This window comes from Chiloscyllium punctatum, chromosome 14, assembly GCF_047496795.1.
Source record: "Chiloscyllium punctatum isolate Juve2018m chromosome 14, sChiPun1.3, whole genome shotgun sequence".
Taxonomy (NCBI): Eukaryota; Metazoa; Chordata; class Chondrichthyes; order Orectolobiformes; family Hemiscylliidae; genus Chiloscyllium; species Chiloscyllium punctatum.
Window position 1 is genome coordinate 11,091,406 of NC_092752.1, and position 17,677 is coordinate 11,109,082.

At 44.0% G+C, this 17,677-nt stretch overlaps 1 protein-coding gene across 2 annotated transcripts in view; it reads left to right on the top strand.

Moving 5' to 3' along the window:
• The window catches only part of LOC140485591 (alpha-synuclein-like), an 82,805-nt gene extending 65,388 nt beyond the window's left edge, over positions 1 to 17,417 (top strand). The window contains exons 5-7 of one of the 2 annotated variants that reach the window (XM_072583871.1): positions 12,202 to 12,294; positions 16,753 to 16,781; positions 16,901 to 17,417. In XM_072583871.1, the coding sequence (XP_072439972.1) occupies positions 12,202 to 12,294; positions 16,753 to 16,781; positions 16,901 to 16,970 (192 nt within the window). In that variant the 3' untranslated portion in view covers positions 16,971 to 17,417. The remainder of the gene's footprint in view (positions 1 to 12,201; positions 12,295 to 16,752; positions 16,782 to 16,900) is intronic. The other variant, XM_072583869.1, reaches the window with a different exon arrangement.
• Positions 17,418 to 17,677: the final 260 nt, after the last annotated feature.

The window sequence follows — 17,677 nt, forward strand, 5'->3', positions numbered from 1 at the left end:
TCAGGAGAATGGCTGCTGTTGGGATGACTCACTGGGGTTTGAAGGGTGTTCTAAGCCAGAAGTAAGAAATAGCAGGAGGAGGTTCACAGCTATAAAGGGAACAGCAACAAAAGGTGGAGGATGGATAATAGCAGGTTCACCCCTCCCCTCACCTCATCCCTTTCTGATATCCACTGCCTTTGAATGAAGACCTACTCTCAACACTCCTCCCTCCCAAACCACAAGAGAAAAGACAATGAGCCCTCACTTCACAGGTTTACTTTTCAGGCTGCCCTAGTGGAGATAGTAGCAATGTGTACTATCTACAGGAGACACTACAGAAATTCAGCAAAGATCCTCAGACAGTACCTTCCAAACCCATACCACTTCCAACTAGAAGGACAAGGGTACCAGATACATGGGAACGCCATCACCTGCAAGTTCCTTTCCAAGCCACTCACCATTCTGACATGGAAATATATTGCTGTTCCTTCACTGTCGCTGGGTCACAATCCTGGAATTCCCTCCCTCAGAGCAAGGTGGACTGCAGTGGTTCAAGAAGGCCACTCACCACCACCTGCTCACCACCTTGGGATGGGCAATAAATGTCAGCCCAGCCAGTGATGTCCATGGCCCATGAGTGAATTTTTTAAAAACTTATATTCATTTCGAACCCTTTCCAACCTCAGGACATCTGTGTGTTTGACAGCCAATGAAGTATTTTTGAATGCAATCGCTGTTGCAGGAAAAACACCAGCAATTTGAACTTGGCAAATTCCCACAAATTGTAATGTGATAATGACCAGATAAGCTATGTGTAGGTGTGACTGAGGGATAAATTTTTGCCAAGGCCTCTGTCTCTCCCTTGAGTAGAGCTGTGGGATCTTCACTGACATATGTGGTCTTGAATCATCATCTTCTTGGCCTGCAAAGTGGGGTTTGATGCTGCTGACTTAAAGCAAGTGGGCTGAAGCTAGGAAATTGCTACCTTTTCCTCACACTTACTGGGTGAATTGAATCTGAGTGAAAGGTCTATTGGACACTCCCAGCAGAATATAAGAGACTGTTGAGGATAGGTGGCAGTGTGTGGGAAGGCATGGGTTGGCACGCATGGCCTTAGGAAATGGGTGGGGGAAGTGAGATTTGATGCCGAAGTATCTGACGTTCATAAAAAAAGTCCCCGAGAACATGCTGCAACACTTGGCAAACTCTACGGCCACCTCTGATCTGCATTTAAGGAACGATGGGCCCAATTCGAACATGCACTGACCACCCAGATTGAAAATCATGCCATTCAGACTTAATCCCGAGGCAAAGGTTCCAGACAGGAAATTTTCTGACTTGAGCTACCTGTTTTTGACACAATGTAAGTTTGAGTTTGATTTGATTTGATTGTAGTCAAATGTACCTAAGTACAGTGAAAAGCTTGGTTTGCAAGCAGTACAGGCAGATGATAGTAAGCAAGGACATACAGATTATAGGGTGCTTAGCCAGAGTGAGGCACATGGATTACAGTGCCCAGGAAGTGCACGAAGCAAAATCAACATGAACAAGATCAGCATTATTTGCAATTGTACAGTCCATTCATCTGTCTAATAACGTCAGGGAAGATGCTGTACTTGAACCTGTTGGTGCATGTGTTCAAGCATTTGTATCTTCTGCCTGGCGGAAGAGTTTTGGAAGAGAACATTACTGGGGTGGGAGGTGTCTTTAATGAAGTTAGCAGACTTTCCATGACAACAGGTAGTGTAAATGGATGGAAGGTTGGCTTACGTGATGGTCTGGGCTGTGCACACCACCTTCAGTAGTTTCTTATGCTCCTTGGCAGACCAGTTTCAGCCAGATGGAATGCTGTCTATGGTGCACCTGTAAAAGTTGATGAGAGTCCTTATGGACAGTGAGCAAGAAGGTGGTAAATGGAGTATAATGTTGGGGAATTAGGGGAATTGGACTTGTAACTTCAATAGAGACAGATTGAAGGGGTGGTTAGTCTAGCTGAAGTTATTGTAGACATTGTTCAATTTCACAGCACTCCCCTCTCACTCCATGCAATGAATTTCACGGTCATGTGGGAGAAATTATAAATTCAGTATAAGCCCTCAGCAAAATGCTTAGCAGAGCCTTGTTCTCCTTGCTTTCTTTCACTGCGTCTTTCCAATCTTTCGCTGAGATGGTTAACTGTCACAGCCAATGCAACAAGTAAGGTTCCTGAGTGTTGTTAGGGCCTCTGGCAATTTGATTGGGAAAATGCAATAGTGTGCATTTCTCTGGAGAAATCAGTTCTGCCTTGGAGACAATTAATTTTTAAGGTTCTTGCATATTTAGTATTGAACGTTTATTAAAAAGCAATCTTTCTGCTGTGGGAGGCTTGAGCAGATGTTTGAAAAAGCAGTTTTGGTTTAGGTCAATTGCAAATGGAACTAATTGTATCAGTCCATTGGTTTTGTGGCAGGTGAGTTGTCACAGGGTGTGACAAATCACTGCTTTCTCTGGTAGTGGATCTGATGCTGTGCATGGCCACGCAGACAATCTAATGATTGCCAAAGGGATTACTTGCGTATCAAGGATGAGTGACGTTCCTGGAAAGATGACAGGATAATTTGACAATTCCCCAGCTGACGTGAGCTGACTAAACAGAAAGTGGGAAATTTGTTTGGCCGACATGTGACTCCAGACTCACAGCAAAGTGATAGAATCATGTTCCTGCTCTCTGAGCAATTCGGGTTGGAGAATAATTGCGGCCTAGCCAGTGATGCCTCCATGCTGTGGACAAGCTTCTTTAAAAATCAGGCCGCTCTCCCTTTCACTTTCCTCATCAGCATTATCTAAGCCATTTTATTTTCCAATCTGTTCCATCAATGCTCCGTCCTCAGAATTCTAATTACCATGTTAAACTACATCTCCGTGTGTGTAGAGTGGCTGGTAGCTGAAATCAGATTAATTGCCTCAGAAACTTTCTTTGACTGTTCGAGAATTTGAGAAAATGAATTGACACATGGAAAGAGGCTATTCAGCCCGTCTGAAGAGACCTCATTGCTTAATCTGACTAGCTATTTCAAGTCTTCCTCTTCCCCCTTACCCTGTTAATATTTTCTTTTCAAATAAGTATCTACCTCCCTTTTGAAAGCTAAATTGAATCTGCTTCAACCCCACCTTCTTTCGATATATTCTTAACGCATGGTTAAAGCAACTTGTCCTCACCCTCTTGCAAGTGAGTCCTTCAGTTTCTGTGCCATCTGCCAGTTGAAATATTTTCCTCTCACTTAATTGATTAGATTGTCAGAAATGCAGAAGGTACAAATCTAATGAATGCCTTAAGGTCAATGTTCTGCAGATTAATAGAGCCTTATCAGTGATGTAATTATTTCCAAGTGCTGCTTCGACAAGTAAAACATTATTTCAGATTTTTAAATGGATTCTGTCATGGAACACGGGCATCGCTGATTGGCCAGCATTCACTGCCCATCCCTCATTGCCTCTTGAGAAGGTGGTGGTGAGCCTCCTTCTTGAACCACTAAAGTCCATATGCTGTCGGTTTCTGGTGCCCAGGTCAATGCCAGGTAGTCCATTCAGTTTCATTTCCTTGTTGAGACTTGATAGCGATTGATACATCTGAATGGCTTGCTCGGGTCTGGAGTCACATATGGGCCAGACCAGGTGTAATTAACACATTTGCTTCCCTGGAAGACATTAGTAATCTGGATGGTTTTTCTGACAATAGTCAAAAAGGGTGGTGCTGGAAAAGGGCAGCATCTGAGGAGCAGGAGAGTCGCATTCCAGGGATAAGCCCTCCTGATGAAGGGTTTATGCCTGAAACATTGACCCTGTCCTGCTCCTCAGATGCTGCCTGACCTGCTGTGCTTTTCCAGTGCAACCCTTTCATCTCTGACTCTCCACCCCACACTTTTTCTGACAATAGCTTCATGGCCATCAGTACTCTCTTAATTCCAGATCTTTTTTGTTGAATTCAAACTCTGCCATCGGCCTTGGTAGGATTTGAACTCAGGTTCCCAGAACATTAGCTGAGTTTCTGGATCAGGTCCAGCAATATTACCACTAGGCCATTGCCTTCCCTTGATACAAGTTTGAATTTTTAGATCTAGCTGGAACTGGAAAGATGGGTGAGGTAGTGGAATGTTGCTCCAATGGCCTGAAAGCTGGTTCCCCAGTTTAACCCCCTCCCATCCTGGGGTGTTATTAAGAGGTGGGTGGGAGTGAGGGGGTAGGGGCTGTGTGGCAGGGAGCATAGCTGCCTGGAACTGACCGATCGGCAAGCCTTTTGACTTTCTAGGTGTATCAGTCATTGATGTCCAGTGGAGGGAATTCTCATCACCCCTTCCTTCTCCCCTTTATTCCCTCATTCACCCCATCCCCATATCCTCCTTTCTTACCTGTCTCTCCTACCCACCTATCATCTTCTTACCCTTCCTCCTCCTCCTCTTCACTCCCTCATTCCATGTTCCATCCCTCTCAACCACATCTATTCTCTACAGCTCAGCCCTTCTGTCATCTGCTCCCTCTCCTCCTCACTTCCCCATCCCTTCTTACTCCCCTTTCACCCATCTCTGTTCTTCCCTCACTCTCTCCCATCACCTGTCTTGATCCTCTGTCATCCCTTGACCATCTAACACCACTCACCTCTCCCTTCCCCTCCCTTCACTTTCTCCCTCCTGCTCCCCCTCACCCTTCAATCCCTCCCCCCCTTTCATTTCCAATTCCTGCCTTCCCCTTGCCCTCCCCTCAACTTCTCCCCATCTCTCTTCTCCCCTTCTCATGTCTGTCCTTACTCCTCCCTGTTAACACACACACACCCAATCTTTCTGGAATTGGAGAGAGGGTGTGGGTCCATTTTTGAGAACCTCTCTCTCTCTCTCTCACTCTCTCTCAGTTCCCTGGTGTTGCTAGAGGGCCTCCTATTGATAATCCAGCTTTGAGTCCTCCCTCATAGTTCTCACTGGGATAGCAAGCTGGCCCTGTGCTCATTAATTGGCTGTTGTGGGGCAAATCACATTGGGTTGCTGTTACCCATACAATAGGGCCTACAAAGCCTTCTTTGAACTTGACAGTGGGGTTGAGAAAGCTGTGGGGCAAATCCTACCCTTCTGTGTCATGGAAAAGGAAACCAAGTTATATGTGCATTAACTTCCAACCAGGAGAGGTTTAAAATGTGTGGGCCAGCAAAATTTATTTCCATAGATCTTATTCAGTAGTATGTCTTAGAATCATAATGAGGACATTCATCTGAAGTATCACATTTGTGTATTTTTAATTGTTGAGTAGAGTACTTGAATTGAATACACACTTAATTAAAAAGCTTCCCTGCTAGTCCCTAATCAGTGGTCCCTCTGAGTTGTAGAATAACAGGCTTTGTGCATTACAACTCTCTTGGGGACATACCTAAGTAGATTTGGACATGTTCACAGTTCAATTATTTCAACAGTTTTGCTTTCAAATGCCATAAAGTCAATAATTGTAACAGACTTTCATAACTAATGTGAAATCTGATTTATGGAACAGAAATCTTGCTGTTAGAGTGGACCTCCTGTCACTGTTGGGATATAATCGACTAGGTAAAAACAATGACTGCAGATGCTGGAAACCAGATTCTAGATTAGAGTGGTGCTGGAAAAGCACAGCAGTTTAGGCAGCATCCGAGGAGCAGGAAAATCAACGTTTCGGGCAAAAGCCCTTCATCAGGAATACAGGCAGAATGCCTGAAGGGTGGAGAGATAAATAAGAGGAGGATGGGGGTGGGGGAAGCTAGCAAAGAGTACAATGAGTGAATGGGGGTGGGATGAAGGTGATAGGTCATGGAGGAGATTGGGGGAAGGTAGCAAAGAGTACAATGGGTGAATGGGGGTGGGATGAAGGTGATAGGTCAGAGAGGAGGGTGGAGTGGATAGGTGGAAAGAAAGACAGGCAGGTAGGACAAGTCATGGGGAGCACTGTCCCCATGACTTGTCCTACCTGCCTATCTTCCTTTCCACCTATCCACTCCTCCCTCCTCCCTGACCTATCACCTCCATCCCCACCCCCATTCACCTATTGCATTCTATGCTACTTTCTCCCCATCCCTACCCTCCTCTCATTTATCTCTCCATCCTGCAGGCTCTCTGCCTCTATTCCTGATGAAGGGCTTTTGCCCGAAACGTCAATTTTCCTGCTCCTCGGATGCTACCTGAACTGCTGTGCTTTTCCAGCACCACTCTAATCCAGACTCTTGGGAGATCTCAAGAATACATGTGGTCACTTGCTGTGCACACAGGCACAGCAGCACAGAATGATCCCACAGATAACTGCTCAGTTATGTTCTGCCCTATGGTCTGGTAGGACTATGGGTGAATAAAAAATAAATGATGATTGACACCCAAAAAGAATCCATTCCCATCTTTGAATAATACCCCAGGATATCTTACATGTACTACATATCAATTTAACATTGGAAGAGTGTAGGCAATTGTGCAGTTTTCCCTCAGAATGGAATTGAGTGCCAGTCTCAAAAATTGGAAGTCTTTCATGATTTTACAATAAATTAGTCAACAAAGCTATACTAGCCTTTCTTACCTCTTCATTTGCACAAACCAATAAAACAGGATATAAGTGGTTGTGACAAGTATCTTTATTACAGCAGCAAGTAAAGAGAAAATGATGTGGAATGTTAACAAGAGTCTTAGTGCGTCAGTTATAACTCATGGCTATAAACTGCTCCTGGAAGTGAAAACAATAACACCAGGGACCAGGTTCAATTCCAGTCTTGGGTGACTGTCTGTGTGGAGTTTGCACATTCTCCCCGTGTCTGCGTGAGTTTCCTCCCACAATCCAAAGATGTGTAGGTCAGGTGGATTGGCCATGCTAAATTGCCCATAGTGTTAGGTGCTTTAGTCAGAGGGAAATGGGTCTAGCTGGGTTTCTCTTTGGAGGGTCGGTGTGGACTTGTTGGGCCGAGGGGCCTGTTTCCACACTGTATAGAATCTAATCTAATCTAACACCCATGATGCCTTTCGCTCTTAGACCCCACTTAAATGCAAGCCAATTTGTTTCAGAATTTAGATTTTTTTTTAGATTTTTTTTTAGATTACTTACAGTGTGGAAACAGGCCCTTCGGCCTAACAAGTCCACACCGCCCCGCCGAAGCGCAACCCACCCATACCCCTACATCTATCCCTTACCTAACACTACGGGCAATTTTAGCATGGCCAATTCACCTGACCTGCACATCTTTGGACTGTGGGAGGAAACCGGAGCACCCGGAGGAAACCCACGCAGACACGGGGAGAATGTGCAAACTCCACACAGTCAGTCGCCTGAGGCTTTGCTTTGCCCTCATTGAACAGCTCTGGCTCACCTTTGGTCACATTGCCTATCTATCCATTGACCTCAGCAAGTTGCCACCTGCTTCTGTTCTAATTCACTCATTTCTTTTGTTTCTATTCTTACCCCGTCTCTCTTGGCGGCCCAGGAGAAGTAACCCTTCTTTCTCTCATTCAATCCACACCAAACACACCCCCTTTCCCTCTTTTTTTCCTTATTCTACCCACCCATTGTTCAAAAACCATTACATCTCTGACTTAAAAACTGAAAGAACATCTCTATGACTGTATAACTGCGGATGCTGTAAATCAGAGACAAAAAAAGAAAGATTGCTGGAAAATCTCAGGTCTGGCAGTATCTGTCTTGTCACGTTTTTGATGACAAGTCACAGATCTTACACACTAACTCTGTTTTTCTTCCTCTTTCCACACTGATGCTGTCAGACTTGCTGAGACTTCTTTCCCTGCATTTTCTGCTTTTTAAATTTCAGCGTTCCGGTGTCCGCCCTCCTTGGCTAAGCTCCTACTGCTGAGCCCCTATACAGTTTGTGAGGAAGTGGTTTCACTTTCTATCACAGAGATGCAGAAATAATGGTAACATAGATTAAAGAGCGAAGATTGCAATGATTTGAAGGCATTCACCTTGTGAAATGTTAATGCAGCAACCTGCAGATCGCAGAATGATATTAGCACTGCTGAAGTTTACAGATTATTAATGATGTCCTTGGGAACTGAACTGTGCTCTCTACTAATTAAGGGAACTATCAGATTCTGTTTTTAATTTTCACAGCAGCATGCTGTACATCAGCAATGATTTAAAGTATTCTAAACCTCCTTTTGTTGTCTGATCCCTTTCATGAATTCTCTGATGTAAAGATCATGTCTCTCTGCTCCACTGTATTGGTTTCGATTTATCCTTTGGCCTGCTTGTGTTTATATGAACAGATGTTCATGGTAGTAATTGGAGTGCAGTGCCATTGACTGTGAAAACTTAGTTTATTTTACTCTTTATTATCTGTAAAGCTCTTCCTGTAAGGAACCAGTTCATTTGGTTCAAACCTCAAACACAAGGCTTCCCAAAGTCTGGCCTGTGACCCCACTCTGAGGCAGAAGTGGCTCCAACTGCAACACCCCTTTAAATTTCTATGATTTTTTGAAGAAAACAATTGTTTATGGTTTAACTGCTGAATCTTTTGAGGCCCAATCTGGATTCCAAAAATGTGTTTTACTTAAAAACGCTCCTGTGGTAACAGCATCTCACTCTCTCAACTCTCCACCTGCCCTGTGCTCACAGTATTTCTGCTCAACTCTTGACCCAGTATGGTGATAGCAATTTACAAACCTCAAAATAGGATCACAGTGGGATGGTGTTTAAGAGACACTGTTTTAATATTCAGTCACAATGAAGGTTAGCCTTTTAGCGTGAATTTCTTGGTCTTAATGTGACTTAAATGAAAGTAAGAAATGGCTAAAGTGCATCCATCATTTTTTTTAAATTTCTTGTATCACCTTTATGAGCTATTTAATCCCCCAGTGTAAACACACTCACTCATTCCATTATCATAGAAATGTGGAAGCACACCATTTGGCCCATCAAGTCCACACCGACCCTTTGAGGAGCATCCTACCCAAACCCACCTCTCTACCCTATCGCTGAATTTTCCATGGTTAATCCACCTAGCCTGGACATTATGGGCAATTTAGCACGGTCAATTCACCTAACCTGCACACATTTGGACTGTGGAAGGAAACCAGAGCACCTGGAGCAAACACATTCAGAATATGCAAACTCCACACAGTCACCTGAGGGTGGAATTGAACCACTCCTGTGAGGCAGCAGTGCTAACCACTGAGCCACTGTGCCACTCCAAGTATGGCTGTAACATTTGTGTTCTATCACATGTATTGAACAGCTTCAGAATCAACCTGATCATGTCATTGTTTATTATCCCTACTTAAGCTGCCATGCTTTGGGACTTTGATCTTGGTTACTTTCGCATGTTCAGAGTCCCCAGTTGCTCCTTTAGGTGGATTTTGCATCCCCTATGATGATGAGGGTGTTTTATTTGGCCTAGTATCTAGGTAAACAATACAGTAGTGATCTCCCAAAGCCTTAAAATGTGACAGTTTCTATCTAGGCATCAAGCAATAATGGGATCAAGCCGATTATTATGTCACCCATGGCCAAGGAGCTGCCAAAATGCATGGTGGTAGCTTTCTACAGAGGACAAGAGCAACAGATACATGGGAACAGCACCTCTTCTTTCTCAGCCACACACCATCCTGACCTGAAGCTCTGTTGCGTTCCTTCACTGTTGCTGAGTCAAACAACCCTTCAGCATTGTGGGTCACCCTACACCACACTGGTCTGCAGTGGTTTAAGAGGGCAGCTCACTGCCGCCTTTGCTCGGGCAACTAGGGTCAGGCAATAAATGCAGGACAGCTAGTAATGCCCACCTACCTTGAGTGAGTAAAAAAAAGTTATGTAGAGGCAGCCACAGCTGGTTTTGCCAGTGATGATCACATCTCGTGAATGAATTTTTAAAAACAAGAGCAATCAGTTTAATGAAGGCTGCAGAGCTGAAGTCTATTCTGTTTGCCTACGGGATGTGAGCGTCACTGGCAAGCTCAGTCTTTATTCTGCCTCCTTCATTGACCTTGGGATGATGGTGATGAGCCACTTCCTTGTAGAGTTGCAACCCATGTGGTGTTGGCATGCCATTAGGTGAGAAAGGATGAAACAAAGTGGGTATATTACAATAGATTATGTATCATGATTAATGTAACTGAGTTTGTGGCTGTCTGACAGATCATTACTGACCTATCCATGTGCTTTCTTCTGCCAATACCAGGCAACCTGCCAACTGTGCTGCATACTCATTATCAGTGCCAATTGACTGACACCTTGCCAACTGTTCTTGCCTTTCTGACTAGACCCCATCACTTTGCCATTCTGAACCAGTCTTGCTACTTAATGGATAGCTTGACAACTGATTTATCAGCTCCTCAGTCTCCTGGCAGTGACATGATTCTCCAGAGAAGAAAAAGATCTTGTAAATAGCACACAGTTGTATGTGAGAGGCAGCAAACCACAGGAACAGAGTTAGACTACTCACCCTCTCACGTCTACATCATTATTCAGTTGCCTCGCATTTGATCTGTCTCTCAGCATAGTTCCATATTCCGTACTACTCTACCTCATAAAAAATGTAGTGAAATCAGACTTAAAATTTAGATTTGACCTTGCCTTGACAACTATCTCATCTAAGAGAGTTCCAAACTTCCACTGCTTCCATAGTATGCCAGCGATCAGGTTTTCCAGCTGGCAAAAGATTGGGTCATGGTGGTATAATGGTAGTGTCAATGGACTAGCATGCCACAGATCCAGACTTACGTTCTGAGGACATCCGTTCAAATCCCTCCCTAGTAGCTTGTGGAATTTAACTTCAATTAATATTTTTGGAGCACAAAGCTAGTCTGAGTGACTGTGAAACTATCATTGGTTCTCCTAAAATCCCGTCCGGGTTCACTCATGTTTCTCAGGGAGGGAAATCTGCTGACTTTACCTGGTCCAGCCTCCATGTGACTCCAGACCAACAACGACCCTCTGAAATGGCTTCTAGCAACAAATGCCAGTGTTGCCCACCTCTCAAGAAAGAAATAAAGAAACAGTGAATGAGCGACTCCCACAAAGAACAAGGAATGGTGGTTTTCTGATGCTCATGTCCAAATTTGTCATAAAATAATATCCTAGCCCTTGTTAAATAAAACCGTTGCTTGTATTATTGTTTCATAGGATATGAAACAATATGTCACTGTCTAGGCCAACAGATATTGCCCATTCTTTTACATTGCTCCTCTGTAGCCCTCAGTACAAAGTCTGGTAACCATGGCTTGGTTAATCACACTTTGCCTTGAGCTGCCAGGTCTAAATCTCCCTCCAGGGATTGAGGGCAAAACTCAAAGTTGACCCTCTCCACTGAGACAGTGCTGTCTTTCAGATGATTGTTAAACCAAGGCTCCATCTTTGATCTCCATCAAAGGTGCCATGTTACTCTTTTTATTCCCATTTCCTGACCTGATCAATGGTTTTAATCCCTCAAACAACATAACAAAAATAGATTATCTGGCCAATATCTAATTCCCTTCTGTGGGAGTTTACCTTACGTGTGTGAAGACTACTCTACCTCCTACATTACAAAAGAGACTACACTTCTAGAAGTATGTCATTGACTATAAAGCGCTTTATGATGTCTGGTCATTTCTTTTCTATATCCCCCTTTCGAGATGGGAAACAAGTGACAGTCTTCACCCACTGCTCTCCCACTTGCCCCCTCTGAAGGCTTACTGGAGTAGAGGGCATTAAATTCAACCCAATGCATTGTTGTATTCCCAGCTGCACAAAGGGAAATGAGTCTCTCTTGGACACAGAAACTAAGCTTTTGACTTTTTGCTCCCTGAGCAATATTGAAACAATCCATGGGCCAGGTAACCGTTAAACTCAGTCAACTCAGCAGGATCAGACTGCACCTGGGAGCTCAGAATCAGAGTGGGCACAGCAGCTCGAGACCAAATTGGGTCAGGGAGCTCTGAGTCAGACTGGGCCTAGTTCCTTGGAGTCAGACTGGGCCCGGGAGCTCGATGTCAGACTGGGCCTAGTTCCTCAGAGTCAGACTGGGCCTGGTAGCTCAGAGTCAAACTGGGCCTAGTTCCTTGGAATCAGAATAAGCCCGGGAGCTCAGAGTCAGACTGGGCCCTGTATCTTAGTGTCAGACTGGGCTTGTTCATTTTGCTGTCTCACAGCCTTGCAGGGCATTCTGAGGATTAATTAACAAACAACAATACTAAGCATTTTAAAATGGTACATACGATTAAATCCAACAGTATTGATGGTGACTTACTCTGTTGACAGGATGAAGATCTTTTCCCTCAGGAGGGTGTGATGGACAGCACAGAGGCACTCCAAATTGACCCTGATACCGAAGCCTTCGGAGCAGCCCCAGGGGTAAGTTCATGAAATTGTTCTCATTATGGGTCATTTAGAATAGGAGAGCTTTAAACGAGCTTCAGGAAGAGTCAATGCAACCTTAAACCAACAAATATAAAATGCTGGACAGATGTTTGAATTCAAGAGTCTGAGATCCATTGAGAAGGTTTAAAAATGTGACACCATCAGAACTGAACTTTGAGTCGGATTGTGACACCTGACTGCATGTTACTTCAAAGGGCATATTACTGTTCAAATGCCCTTTCTTTTGGTTGTTTAAATATCAGTGATGAGAACAGAGTACAATTATAGAGAAATGCTTTGTGGTGACTTCAATTTTTTTTATTTACACTTACTTCCATTTTGTAAATACATATTCCCTTGAGCTCCCATGGACTTACGTACAATTCAGGAAACAGTTACATCCCTAGAACGTTTGGATTCTGAGGAAACTCTGTTTCTCTCTACACTGATGCTGCCAGGCTGTTGAGTTTCTTCAGTATTTTCTGTGCTTATTTTAAATTTTCAGCATCCAATGTATTTTGCTTTTATTTAACAATTCCTTATGTGGGACTTTGGGAGTGAGTAAAGGGCATGGTGTTAAGATTCGAGTAGAGAAATGTTACTTTAAAAACAAGATTTTAATTTCCAGTATGTTAAAACAATTGCACAAGAAGATTTTAAGTTCTAAGACTCTCACTGTAACGCTCAATCTAAAATTGACTATGACTGAACTATTTCATTATTCAAATAATGTGCTAAACTCTGGAAAAGATCCTCCATTTAAAACTTAACTGTCCAAATATCGCCCTCTATGAATATTCCTCATTCTGTCCCTTAAGTGGCTACATCACTCTGCAGGAACCAGTCCAAAATAATTCCTACTTAATTCTCCCTTTGCCAGTGAGATAACTGGTATTCCTTTCGTGGAATTGATATTCATGGTGCACGTTATCACAGAAATCCTTTCTCTGAGACAAAGTGAGGCAATGAATCTTCTTTTTGTCTTTAAAACTTCATGATCGTGTTCTCTTGAGTGGAAATTCCCACCAAATTCATGTATTGTAAAGCAGACTCTCTCTCTCTCTCTCTCTCACACTTGCCCCTCTCCCTCTCACTTATTTCATTACTCGCTTGCTGTCTCCCTATCTCCTTCCCTTTTGCTGTCTGTCTCTCTCTCACTCTTTCACTGCAGGCTTGAGGATAACCCTGTACTGTGGTCCTACTCCTCTCAAAGTCCATCTCAAAAACATATGGGCCTTGTATCCAAGTAAAAATGCTGAGTAGCTTTTGACCTTTTGACTCACAACTTCATTCCGTGGGCGGCACGGTGGCACGGTGGTTAGCACTGCTGCCTCACAGCACCTGAGACCCGGGTTCAATTCCCGCCTCAGGCGACTGACTGTGTGGAGTTTGCACGTTCTCCCCGTGTCTGCGTGGGTTTGCTCCGGTTTCCTCCCACAGTCCAAAGATGTGCAGGCCAGGTGAATTGGCCATGCTAAATTGCTCATAGTGTTAGGTAAGATGTAGATGTAGGGGTATGGGTGGGTTACGCTTCGGCGGGGCGGTGTGGACTTGTTGGGCCGAAGGGCCTGTTTTCACACTGTAAGTAATCTAATCTTAATTGATATCTAATCATTTACAAAAACTAACACATCCGAGTAAATTTTTGAAACTTTTGAGATGAACAGTTCGTCAGTGCTGATGCTTTTGCCATTGTCATTGTCTGAAGACCTTGCCCCTTTTTCTCAATTAAAGAGACTACGTCCCTTTCTAATCTTCAATAAGAAATCCCAATAAGAAATCCTTCAGTAACACAACTTTACTGTCAACAGGTCATATGGCTATCCTCAATCTTCCTTTGTATCCTAAATTACATGCACTGTCCCCAAACACAGTCTACAGAACCTCACACTTGTAATAAGGGTAATTTGACAAGGTAGATGTGGACAAACTGTTCCCATTTGTGGATGAGTTTAGGACCAGAGTAACTGAAGATAAGATAGCAGCAATCAGATTTTGCAATAGTTTGGAAGAATTTCTTTTCACAGAATGTAAGGATTTGGATACTAATTACAACATGGAGTGTTGGAAGAGTTCACACTGCTGCATTTTTGGGGTGGCTTGAAGCTTATGTGGGACATACCTGGCAAAAGCTGGGATAACAGAATCTGTTAAGAGGAAAGTAATTAATAGAGAGATTCTTGTACTGTATTTTTAAAAAAATATCAGCAGAGACCATTGGGTCTAAGTGTCCTGTTTCTCTGCTGTAGGTTCTTGGTTCTCCTTTGAGCCCATGGAGACCAAAGGCTGGATATTTTCAGCCCTTCATTGGATTTGCTTTGGACAGAGAGTGGGTACCATAATGTAGGGAGAGTTCCCAGCCCATTACTTTCCGACCAGCCTCTGACCTTGTCCTGCAATACAAAGGACATGTGTAAAATTGACAGCCCACCCACCATTATTCAGCTTGTTTATAAGTCAACTCATTGCGATATTAAACGGTCCATACCAGAATATAGTTGGCACAGGCAGCTCGGCAAAAGTTGGAATTGTAATTTTTGTTTAGCATGCTTAAAACAGTGGAAAGGAAGTGTTTGTACGAAACAGAAAAACCAAAGAACTGCAGATACTGGAAATCAGAAACAAAAACAAAGATGGCTGGAAAAGCTCAGCAGGTCTGGCAGCATCTGTGGAGTGAAGTCAGAGTTTAACATTTCGGTCCAGTGATCCTTCTTCAGAACTCATTGTAGCTAGGAAATGTTTGGTATATCTGCTAAAGGAGAGGAGGAAGGGGTAGACAATGGGGGAGGATGGAGTCCAGAGGGAAAAATGGTTGGGCAGACAAAGGAATGGGTGAAGGTCAGCCTGGGAGAATGAATACCTGCTAATGGGAGCCAATAGTGGCTTACAATGGGTTGTCTGTCGTAGCAGCCCATGCGATCAAAAGGTCTGGTGTGTGGGTTTTTGGGGGAGTTATCATTAGTGGGTACCCATCAGGGTCACACACCACCCCACCCTACCCCATCAAGGAGACAGCACCTCTCTTTCCTTCCCACCCCCAAGTTCTTGACCAATCTCCCCAAACTGCAAAATGAATAAACCTCAAAGTGCCTGGCTCTAATTCATTTGAGGATCCACCAAGCTTTCCCATGGATCTGGATGTGGTCTAACTACCAACCTGTTTGAGAGGATGTGGGGGTTCCTATGAGGGGTGGTAGACAGACTAGGAACTGGTTGTGTCCACCTCCACTGCTTAATGGGTTCAGGGCAGACCCACCCAGTCAGCTGACCATTTTCCAGCTTCTCTCACCCCTGCCCTGGAATGTTCCTCCCCAGATGGTGTCAGGATCCCTTATCCAAAAAATGCCCCAGTCAAACATCAACTGCTATTTGATAAATGGCCTACCACTGGAGATTAAATGTTAACTACTTTGCCAGTCTGGTTGCTATCTAGCATTGCCTGCTGGGAATGTGAGGTCAAAGGTCAGGATCCACACTGACCCACACTCTCAATTTCTGAACCCATACAAGTGAGAAACAGGAGGCACCAGTGAGCGTTGTAACTACAAAAGCCAGTTAAGGTTGTGAATCCTGCAGTGAGTAACTCACCTCTTGACTCCTTAAAGCCTGTCCACCATCTATTTACAAGGCACAAGTCAGGAGTGTGATGGAATGAGTGCAGCTCCGAACAACTTCCATGAAGCTGGACACCATCTTGGACAGAGCAGTCCACTTGTTTGGTATCCTACCTAATGCATTCAACATGTACTCCTTGACCACTGATGCACAGTGGCAAAGTGTTGGCCATCTACAAGATGCACTGCAGCAACTCATCAAGTCTCCACCACCATCCAAACCTGAGACCTCTACCATCCATAAGGACAAGGGCCGCAGATACTTGGGAACACCAGCACCTACAAGTTCCCCTCCAAGCCTCTCTGGATCCTGACTTGGAAATATATTGCTATTCGTTTCACTGTCACTGGGTCAAAATCCTGGAGCTTCCTTCTTAACCCATACCACGTATAGCACAGCAGTTCAAGAACGTAGCTCACAACCAACTTCTCCAACACATTTAGAATTGGGGAATGAATGCATGTGCACAAACCCGGAACAAATGAGCGTTTTAAAGAGATACATTTTACATATGGAGAAGGTAATGCAGTTACCAAATTGTCATCTATCTGTGTAGCAGGGACACTGTGGGCAATTGTTCAGCCTCAGAGGTGTCGAAGTCCCTGTTATCCTTCGGCCGATCTCACCAGGTTTTAATTACCAATTCATGCAGTTGGGGCCCGTCCCTCAAGAGCGGGTGGGAATTCAGTATCAAATACTGTTAAAAAGCACCCTGCTGGCTCAGGCTGGTAACCATGCAGAGATAGCATCTCTCAGGGGCTCATCCTGACACGGATAGAGAAAATCGGAAACTTTTGACTGTAAGCTGATGTTTCTGTCCTTCTCCACCCTCTATAGGACGAATATCAAGATTATGAGCCTGAAGCGTGAGTATCCACAGACCTGGGCGCACTGACCAAGATCTCTTTTATTGCTCCTTCTCTCTTTTTCTATGTGAATGTACTTCAAATTCATATATTACTGGTTGTACAATTCTTTCTTTAAGTGTGTATGTTTTTTTACAGTGTTCTTTGAAGTCTTCCACCCGCTGTACTCAAGAGTGTTGTGGCTTTTGACCAGGCCTCATTCCAGTGATTCCCTCCCACTGAAATGAGGGCCTGGGAGAGGACCCGCTCAGTTCCATAGACATAGTGTTTGGGTTCAACAGTACAAAACTGCCTATCTGTGTCATGCTATCCTATGTATGTGTAAAAAAGAAAGGTTTTGTGTGCCTGCATCGTGTGTATGTGTGTGTTTAATGTGTCTGTGAGTGTGCGCGTTTGTGTGAATGTGTTTGTATCTCTTGGTGTTACCTATTTACTGCTCCGTTTTCTATGTGTGACAATTCCATTTGCTGAGAACTTTGTTGTATGTACAGTGTATGCAATGGTCAGCATGGAGCTATGCACATTACAATTATCTACTGTGACAATGGAAATCAGTTTGTGCTGGTGGGTTTTTTTTGACGAGTGTATGTAAATATCTGGTGTTTCTGTGAAACAAATTAAACTGAATATGCAAAACTCTGACTGCTGTTGAGTCTGTTCCATGGGTTATGTTGCAGCAATGTGTGTGGTGAAGCCTGAAGACACCAGCTCTGGGCCAGTGCAGAAAGTGGAACTCCACCACCTTGTGCTGGGTACAAGTTTACACCCTGACATTCCAGTTCTCATCTGTTATTCCTTCGGGGTGAAGCCCTGGTTACCACCTTCCCAGGGGTGAGGAGAATAAAAGGAATTAAAAGGAGAGGTGGGATGAGTGCGTGAAATTGCACAATCAGCCA